This window comes from Chelonia mydas, chromosome 10 (assembly GCF_015237465.2).
Source record: "Chelonia mydas isolate rCheMyd1 chromosome 10, rCheMyd1.pri.v2, whole genome shotgun sequence".
NCBI lineage: Eukaryota > Metazoa > Chordata > Testudines > Cheloniidae > Chelonia > Chelonia mydas.
This window is the reverse complement of record NC_051250.2, coordinates 56,930,222-56,944,084: the sequence shown is the minus strand read 5'-3', so window position 1 is coordinate 56,944,084 and position 13,863 is coordinate 56,930,222. Positions and strand designations below refer to the sequence as shown.

Sequence of the window (13,863 nt, the reverse complement as noted above, 5' to 3'; positions counted from 1 at the left end):
TGAAATGATTTGAAAAAATATAGATGTACAGCATCATCAAAATACACAGGCACCTGAAATTAGCTAAATAAGAAGGACATGAATGGGTCACAGATACATAATGTACCAGATTTATTTTGTTTGGGGGGCAGTGGAAGGAGGATGTAGAGAAGTGGGTGAATGTTATTCAACTTGGATTGCATTTAGATAAAGATAGAGCTTTGCTCCTTATTCTCTATTTCTTAATTCCAACACCACTTTCTACCCAGCATCTGCCACAGCCCCTTCTGTCCTTGGGACAGAAAGTTTGAAAATGATGTAACATGGACCATGGCTAAAGAATGTGATGGCATCCTCTATCCGTTAGTCCCAAGAGTGATAGTTTTCCTTCAGATCTGAAATTCCAGGTTGTATGGAACTGCCCTATACCCTATTTACAATCAGAAACTGATGTTTTCCAAGCATGGTGGAGTTTCCTTTATAGGGTAGTTCCTAAAAAACACTGCTTCATAACTTAGACAGCATGACTAGACCAAGGATCATGAGGTTTTTTTGTAACCATACCTTAAATCGCCTGTCATATTTAGTAATCGTGTCTGCAAAATCAATCTTCTCCCGTTTCCCTACAAACTGACGTAGCTCTGGATGTTCCTCCATGCCTATGTAGTCCCCAATAAAGTTCCTGTTGATGCTATTTCGCCTTCTCTCTTTCTTGTTCAGCAACAGATCTGAGGCTTGAACACCAAAAGAATACATTTTAAATACTGCTAACCAAAGAACTTTCTAAATTCATGAAAAGAAAGAGCTCACAGGGCTTCAAGAGGAGCTTAACATTAGAAGAAAATTTAGGCAAATCTGGCAGGTGAAAAAAGGCACTGGTTAAGCTGGTAATCCTTCTGACAGGCAGATGTGTGCTTTGAAAGCCATACCTATTTAAATACTTTGCCCAGAATGGAGAACCACCTCCAGAATTAGGGGAAATTCTGATGCAAACCTGATCTCTGTGGAACTATCTCTAAGAACAACTACCAAAAAAAAAAGAAAGAAAGAAAGAAAAAAGTTGTAGAACTATATTGCTTAGCAAGATTTGTCCCTGGAAATGAAATAGTATCTATATCTAGTACCAATCCACGAAACCTGAATTATTACTCAAAGTCCTCTGCCATCATAACAGATTTGTTTTCTAATAAGCATCAGACATTTTTCAAAACATGCACACCTCACCTTTGGTTTAGAGTTTAGAGCTTGTAGAAGTATTTTGCTATTGCCCAGGAAGGCAATAAAGCATGACAAACTCTAGGACGGAATTTGTATTAGTCCCAAGTCCCAGCTTCTGTTTAGTTGTGGAAACTCTCTCCCTGACTACTAGATAACTTCTATCCCTACCACTTCAAATTGTTAGCAAAATGCACTCAACCTTAAACAAAGCAATGCAAGAGTTTGCACTCCAGGATAGGAGATATTACTTTGCTCGTTTGAATCATGCTCTGTTTCTGGCTCTGGGATAGTTCATGTAGCTCCTACAGCATTAGAAGTAAAGACATACCTTCTTCTCTCATTTGTACATACTTCTTCCTGGCCATGTATTTCCTCCATGCCTTCTGGATTGCCCGAGCATATCCATCATACTTCCTTTCTCTCATCTCTTCAAGCAAAAACAGCTACAGATAAAGAGGAAAAATAGGTCAAAAACTTTAGGTGAGGAATAAATGAGCTTGGAAAAATCCAAATTTCACTTTCAACCTCCATGGATGCCACCTATTGGTTACACTCCAGAACCAAGAGTGCCTTACAATCACTATCAGTGGGCCCAGCATCAGACTGGGAAAGAAAGCTCTTGCAGGGAAAGGAGGAAGTGTCCTCTGATGGCGATATGGGCAACGATGGCTCATGTAGAGTCTACCCCCTACTTCTGCTGCCAAAGTCTGGAGGACGGTGAATAGGGATAGTCTTTTCTCCCTGCAGCACTGCTATCGCAACTTTAGGCTGTGATTCTCTAGTGGGCCCTGCTCAGTTGTACTGCATGACCTGCCCTCCTGCATTTGCTGCTTCTTGGCTGAATCTGGGCATGACATTGCCAGAGTACAGGAGGTGGCTGGTCTTGTCCTAGATAACACGTCATAATGGATCCATAACTTGATACTGTCCTCTCATTTCACATACAGGAGGCATCAGAGGGTGGATAAATACTAGCTCCTGCACTGTCCAAGTCTGAATTTCAAACTCCTTGTGCCTCTTGGTTACACTCTTCAGTAGTGGAAGCCCCCTGGATGGTTCTGTGGGTCCAAGTTACTCGGGGTTCCCTGGCAGGTTCCCTGGCAGACATGGCTTGGATCGGGATCAGTGAATCTGTGCATGATATACTGATCCTTGGCAAGGTTTTAGGGGATTTCTGGGAAATTTCCCTGGATGCGATACCCAGAAATGCTTGAGGTTGCCCCGTTGTTGTGTTCTGAAACACTATTTTCTTTGCAATCCATACATAAGAAATTATATGCCACTTATATAATTATAACTAAAGATTTCCCATTTTAGTTAAATTCCCCATTTACCACGTCAGAGCTCCATTAGCTTTCAGTTCATAGGATGTGTTTAAGGAGTTAAGTTGCTCTTAGGAATAGAAAGCAAAACCTTGGATTTATGGAATGGTGTCTTAAGTTCAGATAAGCGTATGCTGACCTATCTACGTGGTCGGTATGCCTCTAGTGTTCACTAACAACTGCACTGCTTTTTAGTTTTTTTTTTAAATACGTATCAGGGTACTATATATGTTAGTTATAGCACATTGGAAGTTAGACCCTTGATAAGGAAATAGGATTTTATAATATCCTAGGAATTCTTAACTGTGTGTGTATATATACTAATCATAGAGTCAAAGATAAAGTTGGATGGGGAGGAATATATGGCATGAGCATAGTGTCTGCATGCTAAAATGTTCATTTCTAGACTTCTGAGTTATTATCTATGGAAATGATAACATATTTTTGAGGCATTAGGTAGACCTTAATGATGCTGACATTTTCAACCGTAACTATTTCCTACTGAAATTGTCCATTGACAAATATTTTGGGGGCTGTTGCCAAACAGTATGTATGTTTCTCCCCTGCAAATATGCAAAATCCCAGTATATCCACAAGTGGGTCATGAAGATCCTGTAGAAATCAGGGAAAGGTCCTTCATGAAGATATGTCTATTGTTTTCCACGGTCACAGAATACTTCATGTGGTTGCTGGATTTTGGTTAAGAGACAGGCATGTCAATGTGTTATGCCAAGAATACAAACAGACCATAAAACTTCACAACACATGGAACTGCGAATAGAGATCTTCAAAAAATAATAGGAAAATGGTCCAACGTGACAGTGCTATGCGTGGACAAAACCATGCCTTACAGCCAATCGTGGCACTAAGTGGGCACTAAACCAATTAAAAGTTATAGTGTAGACACAGGCCTGACTGCTTCTAAAATTCCATGAGATTTACACAAATTAATCCAGCAAGGTGATGAATTCTGCTCCTTACTCCATATGAAAAGGGAAGCCTCTAAAACTAGGTTATTCTCTTTTCATTTTAAAATCAGTTATGCCAGCCAGGGGCTCTTGGTTTTTATATTTTTGCAGGGTGTTTCTTAGAAAAGGCCGCTGGAATTCTCATGACACTTGTTTTCTGAGATAGAAAACCAAAGACTCTAAATTTCCTCTTTTCCTATGAATTAGGAAATTTCATAAAAAATGTTTAAAATATAACCTAAGAGGGGGCAAAAAGCTGCCAATTCCCAGTGTATGTTGGCTGTTTTAATTCCATAAAAGATATTATTTTAAAAGATTAGCTGGCTTGTGTATATGTCTTTCAAAGTCGTGGGGTTTGAAACCATGGACGCTACCAAAAGAAAAATAATGTCATGCCTATCCAATGTAATCCAATGTGGGTTTTAAAGCAAACAGATCTTTTCTGCATGTTCAGCAAAGTAACTAGACTACTGAAGTGAAATCATATGGTAAATATAAAGCTTTTACACAAAACCTAGGATGGGAAGTTGGTCTTAAAGGAGAATCCACTGAGAATGGAGCAAGTTTTAAAATTATACCAGTCAAATAATTGGGAAGATTAATTATATTTTAGGAGGGGTTTTCAAATCACTTGCCTCTGTTATCAGGGGCTTTTCTGCAAGAGACAATAGGCAGGTCTAAAAGCATCACTGCCACTCCTCTGTACACATGGCTGCCTGTCTGCCAGCTTCTTCAGCAGCAGCAGCACTGAGAGAAGTCCTCCCAGTCTCTAAACTCCTCAGAACTGCAGGGGCGTTCTGGGTGTTGAATAGTGCATTGGAGTGATGTTGCCATGGGCAGGAAGTGGAACTGAGCAACAAGAAAACAGTAAAACTGACTCTACACAAAATGTTGCCAAATGCACAAATGTAATCACTTGAAGGGCTATGTGTAAAAACTGTAGCTCAAAAGTTTCACACTGAAGCATGATTTTCAGTTTGGTTTCCCTCTAAAGCATAATATCTGAAAAAAACAGGGCAGGTGCTTGTGATATCAGTTGTGTTGCAAAGAAAACACACAATCCTGATCTCTTCCTCAAAGATATACTCTAGTTCAAACACCGCTTGATGCAGGAATTACTGGATGAAATTCTCTGGCCGGTGTTATGCAGCAGGTCAAATTTAGAAGATCATAATGGCTGCTTCTGCTCTTCACATTTATTTGTAACAAGCTTTGCAGCTCATCTTATGGTTAAAATTAGGTCTGGCCAATCTAACAAGTTTCATATCTGATTAAAAAAACAGAAATAACTGATGTCAGCAGTGCATGTTTAATGTTTTCATTGTCAGAATCAATATTTGACTTACTAACATTGCTGCTGACACAGAGCAAGTCCTAGGTTTGACTCCATGCAGAAATTCAGACAATGGCCCACTTGCCAAGATATAATACAATTGTCTGATCATGTACTGTGGATTAGACTCAAGCCTGACAGAGATTTTGCATTTGGGACCATTATGGACACACCAGAATAATGTCAAGAGGTTCCTGTGGTGGTGACAACCTCAGTGGTTGTTAGTGAAATGCTAAAGAAGCATATTTAAAATATTAAAATGCTATCTCTTCCCCCAAACTTCTGACATGTAATACAGGGAGTGCTGTGCTTTAAAAATACAAACACTAAATCCTTTTTAGAGAGTGCAGTCAATGTTTGTTTTGTGGGTACTAAAATGATGTGGGCAGAAAATAAAAATTTTCAATGTATATGTAGAAATGAGGTAAGTTAATGGGGCGCTTCAATACAAAAAAAATATGGAAATGCTACCACACTCCTTTTAGAAACGTGTTTTACTTCTGTGCGTCTTAACTATTTAGTGCCTCAAAACTGTGTGTGAAATAAAAAATCCTCACTCAAACACTGAACTCACACTAAAATGCATTAATCTGATAGTTTTTAATAAAGAACAGACAGCCCCTGCAATTGATTATTCTGTATTGGATCACACCCATAAACATAAAAAATACCCTCCTCAACTCTATGTATATAGCTATAAATGAAATAGGACATAAAAGCTGACCGTGACTTTTACATTTTGATACATACTGTGAGGAACTATAGTTTCTCTCCTTTTTTCCCCTCTCTCCTTGTATGATGTGTGGGTAATCTAATGTAGCCTCCTAAATTACAGCCTTAAATATTAGTGTGATGTCGTGAACCATTCATGGTATAACGTAACACAAGAGGTGACGTCACAAAAAATAATTACAGAAGATGTAGTTGGTACCTGGGCGCTATCCTGTCAGAAATGTTTGTCCCCTTCTTAGAATGATCAGATGTCCCGATATTATTCGGACTATCCTGATATTAGGGACTTTGTCTTATAGAGGACCCTTTTACCTCCTGCCCAACCCCATCCCGATTTTTCACACTTGATATCTGGTTATCCTATCTCTTATGCAAGTGCAAAACCCAGAAATAACCATGCACCAGTCACCCACAAAATTGGATTTTTATGGCGTATTCTAGGTTGGCTAATCCAGGACCCAGAAGAATAAATGTAAGCATATGAGTGAAATGGACATAAACCGAAATTCTTGGGATGGTTCCTTTTTCTCAGTGGCGCTCTGAGGAAACACCCATCATAGGCTCAGAATTTTTTTTTTTTTTTTTTAATTAGTGAATGAGATTCTGGATAATAGTCATGAGAGGCTGAAAGAGTACTTGTTTTAATCCAGCCAAATGTACAGACTTGGCTTACTAGAATTGTTCAGAAAAGCAATTTGCATACTTGCCATGGAATATAACGTATTTCACTGCATCAATGTATGGCACTGTAAATTTCGTTGTTAGAAGGCTGCCTTTTTTATAGGAGAAAATTTCTCCTTCTTTGTTAGTGCTGGTTTTATTATCAGCACGACCACCCAGCTAACTATAGCATGATTAAATCACAAAAATATTGTCCAGACTGGTGCTTACTGTCTGTTGCTGTTGTTTGTTAAACTGCCATGAGCAGTTTGTTTCAAGCAGCCAATAATAGATCCCTGAAAAACAGTAAAAACCATGACATCAAGCAGCAGACTCAGACTTTTAAAAACCCTTTGCTCAGTTTAGCTCCTCAAATCTTGCAAAAATGTAGAAATGCTATAAATATGGGGGGGTCGTACAAATTGATATTAAACATAAAAACCATAATCTAATAAAAAACATTTTCTCTGGGTCTCACTTTCCCTTGTACGTGAAGACAGTTATTTATTCAGGTGTGTAATGGAAATGGCCTCCTGTCTGCCATTCATAAAACCTTACTTCACTGTTAGCTGGCAACTCTCCATCTACAGAAAGCTTATAGAAGTCCCTTCACAATGATGCAAGCACTAGATAGGATTTCAGCACACAGGCTCTAGGACTTCTACTTAGGTCAAAAGCAAAACTTCAATCAACTTCAATGGGGGCATGGTCACACCCTTAATCAGTGCACTTCAGGTTATAGCAACATTACTGATGTTGCATCCTGTCAGCACATACCATTTTTATTTTTTTTGCTAACAGTCATACTAATTGCAGTATAGCAAAGCAAAGCAGCCCAACAGCTGTAATTTAAGGCCATCAAAGTCACACTCTCCCTCATCTAATAAAAACATTAAGATAAAAAAAGTGCTGGTCACTGTAAGATAAGTTGTGAAACAAAAATACAAGAGAAATTCTTTAATAAAATGTATTCATTACATGGTTAGTTCCTTTCACACTCCTTCATAGCAAATCGAATGTTTTCCCCCGTAACAATCACATGCCTCCTTTTATTTTGAGAGAGACAAAATATAAGCCTACATGAGTCATCTAAAGCTTCACTTCTCTCAAAATTAATGTGACCCTTTTAATAGTTTGGATAATTTAATAAGACAATACCATAATGCCAGTGGGTGAGTACTTTTTTCTGGGAAGATATGCCATCTAGGAGCTGGCTGGAAAATGTGCATCTCCCTCCCTCCGTGGAAAATTTCAACTTTTTGTCAAAACAGAAATTTTTTTTGGTTCTCAGCCAAAACCTGCCAAAATCCCCAAAAAGTCAGGTTTAGTTTTTCCAATGAAAAAAACTGAAAATGTGAGGAAAGCAAATACTTCCTGTGAATATTTTAATTAAGTTAAAAATCCAATTCTCAGTAGAAAACAAGTTTTGACATACATTTTTCCAATCAGCCTTCATGATATAATAGGCTGTGTAATATTCTTTCAAGGGAAATCATGGAAACACCATCAGAAAAAATGTACTGGAATGGGAACAGTCCTCCACTGACTCAGGCCCTGAAATATTGTCCACTGAAGTCCATAGAGAAAGACTTTTGTTGACTTCAATGGGTGTTGGATCAGGCTCTACGTGAGCTAATAGGTCTTTTTCCATCCCTAATTAATGTGACTGTGTTCCAAAAGTCTGATTGTCTCAAGACTGAAAAGGACTACATGATGCTGAATGGGATATGTTTTCCCACTAAGAAGGATCTTTTTTGAATAATAAATGTAAAAAGAAGAATTTTTTTTTCAACAAAAGTTGTTGAACTTGATTTTTTTTCAACAAGAGTTCCGCGAGTATTGGGATAAATAGTCCAGCTCCCTAATGCTTATATGGTGTCATCTCTCAAATCTCAGTCATGCCAGAACATTTGATGCTGGTCTAGTAAATACAAAACAATTTCTCCATAATATTTTGGGCATTTTCTCTGCGCTGACTCTACCCCTCGTTATTTAAATTTGTGACTGATCAAATAATACTTGCTTTATTTCTTGTTCTAATGGTTACACATATGGTTTCATAGCTTGACTCCCCTGCATATTACAATTTATCATATAACCAACTAAGTGCAAACCATGTCCCATGTAACCCTCATGTGCTGTGTAATGGAGCCTCCTTTCCAAAGTATCCTTGCATCCTACCTTGCCTTCCTTAGGACGACTTTCTCATGCTCGCTGTGTTACAAGTAGTCATGCAGCAGCCTTATTACATATTGCACGCATTATAAAAGCACCTGTAAATCTTGCCTCTATCCTCAGAGCAGACCTGAGTATGACCTGTCAAGCCTGGCTAGAATGATATTATTCCAGTCCTCTCATGTCCTGCCCACACAGGCCTCTTGCACAACTGGAGAAGGCAGAACGGTACATACGCCAACCAAATTGTGCCATGCGCAAAGGCTCAGGATGAGTCATACTCACAGACTCTGGAGCTTTGATGAAGATCTTAGTTTTCCCAAGCTGGTATTGATCAGGGTCCATATTGACTGAGTGGAGCAGGTGGAGAACCCCCTTTTTCTCATCTCCTTTCCAGGAAGGCCAGGTTGCTTTGGTCAGAATGGCATATCTGAGACAGCAGTAAGAGAGAAGAAAAATATTAAGACTTGGCATCACACACACAGCAGGAGAAGAATGCCCCTGGCTCTCAACCAGTACTGTCCCTAGGGTTAGCCCCTCTGTTCTGTGTTGTCACAGTGCTTATGAAAGGGATGTGGAAGGACACACAAATTTATGGGTTTTCACTTTAACCAAAATGGTGCTGTCCAGTATGAATGTCCTTGGTCCCAACTTTTCCAGTCTCCCTAAACCAATAGTAGGTGACTAAAACACATACGTCAAGCTTTGCTTCCTTAACCCTTGGATAAATAGGTTCATCAGCAGTATTTATACTGAAGTAATCAGTAACTCATCCTTGGCACCTCACTGATTCCACCCCAAACACATGGCCTGTTTCCCATTCCAACCCTTCTCCATTCCCCTCTTCTAATCCTTGTTATGGCTATTTGTGAAGCACCTCTAATTTCTAAGCTAGTAGCCAGCCTCACTCTCCCAGCCCAGCTATTGTCAGCAGCTGGCCTGCTCTGTACCAGGAGGCCCCTGGCGTGGCCTCTCCTACAGGAGGGTGGGGAGGGACTGTGATGATGGCCACCTGCTTAAGATTGGGGTGCTTTGTAACTGGCCACAACAAGAATATGAGGTCGGAGGGAAGTGCTGTAATAGGGAACAGACTAGGCATGTGGCAGGTGGGGAATGGTGTGTCTTGGATGAGTATCTCAGTACCACCCTGCTGTTTTGTAGAGTGAGGGAGAACATGGAACCCAGTAATAGAGACAGGCAGCTTCTGCCTGAGAGAACCAGCCACAGGAGAAGTGGTGGTTCATGGAAGGAAAGAGGCAGGACAGGGTGGGATTCACTGCTGGCCTCTCTTCTCCATGGCATGAAGACCCATAGCATCCTCCTTAAACCTTGGAAATTACCTAACCCCCAGGTTACAACAACATGGGAACTACCCAGTTTTCTAAGGGTTAACTAGATAGAAACATGGGGTTTGGAACTGACTGGGACAGAGTCATAATGCTTTCTTGTTTTACTGCCCACCGATGGGCTAAGTCAGGGGTTCTCAAACTGGGGGTCAGGATCCCTCAAGGGGTTGCCAGATTATTACATGGGGGGGGGGGTCGCGAGCTGTCAATCTCCACCCCAACCCTGCTTTGCCTCCAGCATTTATAATGGTGTTAAATATATAAAAAAGTGTTTTTAATTTATAAGGGGGGTCACACTCAAGGGCTTGCTATGTGAAAAGGGTCACTAGTAAAAAAGTTTGAGAACCACTGGGCTAGGCTTTATATGTCTCAGCATACCTGTGGATAAGTAACTTTTGAAGCACTTTTGGGCTGCTTTGTGAACTAGACTGGAAACAGAGCAGCAGACAATTGCCCCTCAAAATCAATCTTATATTCATCTCCATTTTGGACAACCTTATCACAACTTTGTTTTCCTGAGGCCTGCCAGGCATGCTGGGGTACAGTGTAAATACATGTTTATTAGTGGAACTATTTGAATAGTGAGGGGGGAAAATCAGTGATAAAGTGTTGAGTCTGGTTCACTAAGATTCCTGAGTTCCTTGAGGCAGCTTCTGGGTGTTAGTGACAATGTGTCCAGACCCTGAAACTGCATAAATGGTTATTTATTAGAAAAGCTCATTTTTCATTGTTCTTCTGTCTAAAACATTTCCCAGACATGGATCAGATGCCATGCGACGTAAATGACAAACCACACATCACAAATAACAGTGACAGGCAACAGACTGTGAACAACCCAAAGTATGCAAATTACTTGCCCAAACTTAAGAAAAAACTCACAAACAGCACGTACTAGAAGAAAACTGGGAGAATTTGTGAACAACAAAAGGAACTACATCTGTAATGACTAACTGGACCAGCTCTATTTATAAATGTTTAAGGGTCAAATGCTGAAGTAATATGCAAGATGGTGTAAGTTGGACAATACTAGGTCCCTCTAAAACTCTTAGACATAGGTAAACCCATCCTGATGCAGCAGGATATCTAACATTAGTGTAATTTATGTGGAGGAGTAAGAAGAAGGAGCTGTAAGTTAAAGAGGTTCCTACCCTGCTTAATTTCCAGTTTCTTCTGGCTGTTCAGCATGTAAATTCATCAGTACAGTGGGTTTAAGTCAGTGTAAGGAATCTTAATATAAGGGAGACTAAGTCAGTGTAAGAAAAACTAAGTTACACTATCTTGCATATTCCCTCTGAATCTGTCTTACACATGTTTTATATCACAAATTCTAGCCATTTTGGGGGGGAGTGGTAGGGGTGGAAATCAGCGAATAAAATATTTTTAATATAAATAGTAATCTTCAAAGCTATATAAAAAAAACTTTGAAACTCTTTTTTTCCTCCCAGTTATATCCACCACGATCACTTCACACACTGAATGCTGTGAGGTGTCTGTGTTTCCGGTCAGCCACATTATTCTATAATATGTAATAATGTATGGTGGTATTATATTGTGCATTGCCATGTGGCACAGCACTCTCCTCAAACACATCTCTGTGTATTCTATGATGGTGTCCATTTCAATCAGTAGTATTAATGTCCCTCTATCTGGGCTTTTCGAGCTCATGCAATATGAGGTGGAAGTGTGATTCAGGCACAAGTGCTGAGCCTGGGTTTAAAATGCCTTTGAAAAAATGCCAAATCATGACTGCCAAAAAAAGAATCCATTATAAATGCACAATAAGCAGTTAGGTCATATGTCTAAATATGGGAGTATGGGGCTTAGCTCTTGGATTGGTTATGCTTTAAAACACACAGGCCTTTTCAGTGACTTTGGCTTTTCACATGCAAATGAAAATTTCAGACATAAAAGTCCATTCAGCCCAGAAATCTCCACTTACATAGAGCTGCCAAGGAGCTCCCAATGAAAACAACTGCACAAACATGCATTTCCTGTCCATCCCATGCCTCAGCCCACTTTTACTCACACTGACTCATGGTGTCAGAACAGAGCTTGTTCTGGATGTTAGGTAACTGTGAATGGAAAGGGTGCAGGAAGATTTTTACTCACAACAAGAAGTTAAACTTTACCAAACTGCACTGAAGCAAAGAGCTAAATCCTACTGCAGGGAGATTTCATGGACTAAGACTGCCTGTGGATCTCTGCCTGTAAGAGTAGAAATCTATTCACCTTCTTCCCTAAGTGCCGTTAGGCTTTCACTGGGCAGAGCTTTCATTCAGAGAGTTTTTGAATCTGCATGGGCCCAATACATAGTCAATGTTCAGCTATTATCTAGCGGACACTAGATTTAACATGCACTATTGGTTGCTTATTCTATCTAGCAAGCAGAAAGTGCTTCATTCTCCAAGTTGTATTTCTTCAGCATAACATTCTGAGGTGGGCTAACACAATATGAAGTACATTTATGTTTTACTAGAAGACTGGAAGCAGATTAAATCATGTGAAGGATTGTTCCACAATGAATTATCCCAGAAAAGGGGCTAAATTAATCCCTGAAAATACTCTGGAGGTACATCACCAATTAATTTTACCCATTGTTTTCAAAAAAGAGGAGACACATGCTAAAAATCATGAGGTTTCTGGGCAGGACTCTGCTTCATGCCGGCGGCACTGTCACTAAGAATGTTGCTTCCAAAAAGGAAGCAACGTTTTGTTTCTTGGTGCATCGTTCCTTGGATTTTCTTGATCCCAGCAAATCTGGTTTTGCACCACAGTATGGTACTGAGACTGAACAGTTCTTCTTGGCTGAGGCTCTCATGATGACGGATGAAAACAAGATGTCCATGCTCATTATTTTAGATCTATCCGCTATCTTGAGTGATTCTGTTTCGCTCTGTAGGAAATGTTGGGTGATCTGCTTATCTCAGCCTTTGCAACAATATTATTTTAGAATTAAAGCTTAGATTCTCAAATACAAGATTTAAAGTTTAAAAGTTTAAAAAAAAATAAAAAAAGTACCAGCTTGCTGATCTATCATAAGATGTCTCAATTTGATCCTGGGTGGCTGTGTGTCAATTATTTCACCAAAGGCTGGAGTATATATTATTATTTGATTGAAATTACTTTAATTTAAGAGAGTCTCAGCAAAGAGATAGATGTTAATGTACAAATACAGAGCTAGCCCCACAATAAGGCATTCAAAGGGAGTGTGGGTTTCATAGCCTGGAGCATATGCTACTGAACACTTTTCTAGTTCTCTATTGCCATAGACTTTAACTCTTACCTCTGAGAGATCCATAGCAGAGCAGTAGGAATTGATACTTTAGGTAAGTTGAGAGAAGAACATGATACTTCTCAATGGCAAAAAGTTGGCTTTAAAAGCCTTTGTTCCTTTAAATCTCTATATAAACTGAATACTGCACAGTTAAAGCTAATGGGAGAAACTAGAAACTTTTTCAGGGCTTGTGGCTTTTCTTTCCTCCTCTTTTCCCCACCCATGTAGCAAACCACTGTACAGCAATACTGCAATGCCTGTAATACTGTACCTCTGCAAAAACTTTTTGAATACCCGTCTGTACGCATAGCCTGCTCTCCTTACTCGAATATTTTCTTTCAGCCCTAGGTATTCCACTTGATGCTTTACCCTGTGGGGAAAAACACAGTGAGATTTATAATCCCTTTCTTTTCAGCCTTTTTATAAATGTATGTATCCTTACAATTATATATTCTGTTTAAAGTCTCTAGTTCTGAACCACATGTGTGTGTGTGTGCGCGCGCTCACTCACACAAAGTATAGAGGGAATAATAGTCAAACTGTACGTCACTACATGGTGGCATGAAAATGTGGATCCCATCAAGACTGGGATGGAGTTATTGTAGCTGTTCTGTTCTTTTGCCTTGTAAGTTTATCTCATTACAGTTTTTCCCAGTTTAGGGAAAGATGAGCACTCGATTAAGCCTTTTCTCATTTGTTTAGAGGTCCCTTAACCAAAACTTTAACTTTCCAATTTTACTTTGATATTCTTTTTTCCCTTTTGTTTAAAGGTCTAATGAATAATTCAGGACTTGATTAGTCCACAGTTCATGGCTCTAATACTTGGCCATAAAAAAAGCCAAGTAAATGCTGACCT

The 13,863-nt window shown here is 39.5% G+C and overlaps 1 protein-coding gene across 2 annotated transcripts in view; it reads right to left on the bottom strand.

Moving 5' to 3' along the window:
* MYO1E (myosin IE) overlaps positions 1-13,863 on the bottom strand; it is a 146,596-nt gene that overhangs the window by 31,903 nt on the left and 100,830 nt on the right. For both annotated transcript variants that reach the window (XM_037910559.2, XM_037910560.2), the window contains exons 18-21: positions 13,279-13,377; positions 8,673-8,817; positions 1,526-1,640; positions 544-713 (exon numbers count right to left, since the gene is read on the bottom strand). In XM_037910559.2, the coding sequence (XP_037766487.1) occupies positions 544-713; positions 1,526-1,640; positions 8,673-8,817; positions 13,279-13,377 (529 nt within the window). The remainder of the gene's footprint in view (positions 1-543; positions 714-1,525; positions 1,641-8,672; positions 8,818-13,278; positions 13,378-13,863) is intronic.